We start from the raw sequence: 1,973 nt of genomic DNA on the forward strand, positions 1-1,973 counted from the left end.
CGCCCGCCCGGGCCCGGGCCGGGGGGTCGCGTGGGTATCACAGGAGCCTCCTCCGGGGCTCCCATCGCCGCCCTCACGCCCCCAGCCGGCCTGCGGAATGGGCCCGACGTCATCCCAAGCCCCCCCTTCGGTCTCCAGGATGTGGAAGGGCTGCTGACCTCAGGCTAGGCCTGGCCCTCTCAGGGCCTCAGTTTCCCCAGGCAGCATGGGATAGACCCTGATACCGTGGATCTGCGGACGACGCGGTGGCAGACCTGAAGTACACTTGCTTCCCCAGGCTAGCCCCCGGGTTCTCTGAGACTCCGATTCCCCGGATGCAGAGGAGCCCCCCCCCCCGCCCCCCCATCCCCTCCAGGGCTCTGGTGGCAGCTCCCAGGCCCGGCATTTGATTACCCAGTCTCTCTGCCTCTTCCTCCACCGGACACGCTTTGCATTGTGCCTACTTATTTGGCATCCCCCACTGGCACCTAAGCTCCAAGAGGGCAGGGGTTACTGCGGTTAATCCCCAGTGTCCCCTGTGTCCTAGCACCGGCGCATCCTGGCGTGCAGTGGGTGCTCCATACAAATTTGCAGAGCCAGTGATGCGTTTCTTATGGCCCTCAACTCACCCACACCCAGGGGTTTGGAGGTAGATGGGGAGGAGTGAGTATTAAACCCACGCCATCGGCCAAGGGCTTTCCTCAGTCACCCCAGCGTGCTCTTGGGAACCCCAGGGGGTTGGTGTTGCCAGTGCCTACACTTCGATGAAGGAACTGAGCTGAGGACAGGAAAGGTTACTTACTAGCTGATGGTGGCGAGCTAGACGCCTGCCTTTAGACACTTTCCTCTCTAGTCCCTGTGACTCCACAGCCAGCTCAGTTGAAACCAGAGCAAAAGGACAAGTGGTGCAGACAGGGGACAGGCAAGAGGGGCGCCGGGCCTGGGGGCACAGCCCTGGTCTGCGCGTGTCAGGGGAGCCTGATTTGGCCCGCAGTGCCGCGGGAGAAGGCTCAGGTGACAAAGGTGAGCATAACCTAGGATGGAGCTGTACTGGCGGGGCTCACTGAGAAGAGCCCAGCGCTGAAGCCCATGTAAAGCCAGCCTCACTGCCGTCTGGCAGGCATTGTGGAGGGAGCTGGGGAGACCTCACAACTGTGCTGTTCAGAAATCCCTAGGAACTCTGAGATCTCAGCCTTTGGAAATCCCATCCCAAATCTTTTGGAATTTGGACCCGTGAGCACCCGGATAGATAGCTGATAGATAGATAGATAGATAGATAGATAGATAGATAGATAGGAGAGGAGAGGAAAGGCTAGCGGGACCAGCAGGATGGTACCTGGTTTTAGTTGAGGTAGCACAGTTTGGAAGTAAAGAGCTGGGACTCTAGGTTGTTTGAATCCCACCGCTACCATTTATATGCTGTGTTACATTAGCATAACTTGACCTCTCTGAGCCTGTTTCCCAACTGTAATATGGATATAGTGTGTGACCCTGGCACCCTCTGGGTTTGACAGAGGTGGCTGGGATGATACTACAAAGGGAGGGACACAGATATGGGAATAAAGTTACCTTGCGGAAAGGCTGAGCAGACCCCAGGGGACAGACTGGTTCTGAGGAGCTCCCAGAGGGACACAGGGTTGGAGCGCAGTTGTAAGAGCCAGATGTCAGTTGGTGCATACAAGGACTTTGGGACAGCAGAAGTCAGCCACAGCCTGCAGGGGTATTGTAATAGGTAGTGAGCACCCTGTCCTGGAAGGTGAGCAAAGCTCAGAGAGCTATCTAGCAGGGACACCATAAGGATGGCCTCCATGCGCAAGGCAGGTAGTGAGCATGGCCCTTCTTCAAAAGTCGCTGGCTGCTCGCAGACTTGGGAAGCAACAGGCCTACTTCCCCGACGCCCAGGGGGCTGAGCAGGGGGTGGAGAATCTTTGGCCAGGCCAGGAGCGCCACCTGCTGCTAGTCAGAGACACTGGTTGCAGGCAGAACCGCCAGGT

The 1,973-nt window shown here is 58.0% G+C and overlaps 1 protein-coding gene across 1 annotated transcript in view; it reads right to left on the minus strand.

The window, feature by feature from the left end:
• Window positions 1–1,671, minus strand: part of Sdc3 (syndecan 3) — a 36,917-nt gene extending 35,246 nt beyond the window's left edge. The window contains exon 1 of the mRNA XM_013519686.1: window positions 1,549–1,671. Within this exon, the coding sequence (XP_013375140.1) occupies window positions 1,549–1,656 (108 nt within the window). The 5' untranslated portion in view covers window positions 1,657–1,671. The remainder of the gene's footprint in view (window positions 1–1,548) is intronic.
• Between the last annotated feature and the right edge of the window lie 302 nt (window positions 1,672–1,973).

This window comes from Chinchilla lanigera, unplaced genomic scaffold (genome assembly GCF_000276665.1).
Source record: "Chinchilla lanigera isolate Chin_1 unplaced genomic scaffold, ChiLan1.0 scaffold00051, whole genome shotgun sequence".
NCBI classification, from domain to species: domain Eukaryota; kingdom Metazoa; phylum Chordata; class Mammalia; order Rodentia; family Chinchillidae; genus Chinchilla; species Chinchilla lanigera.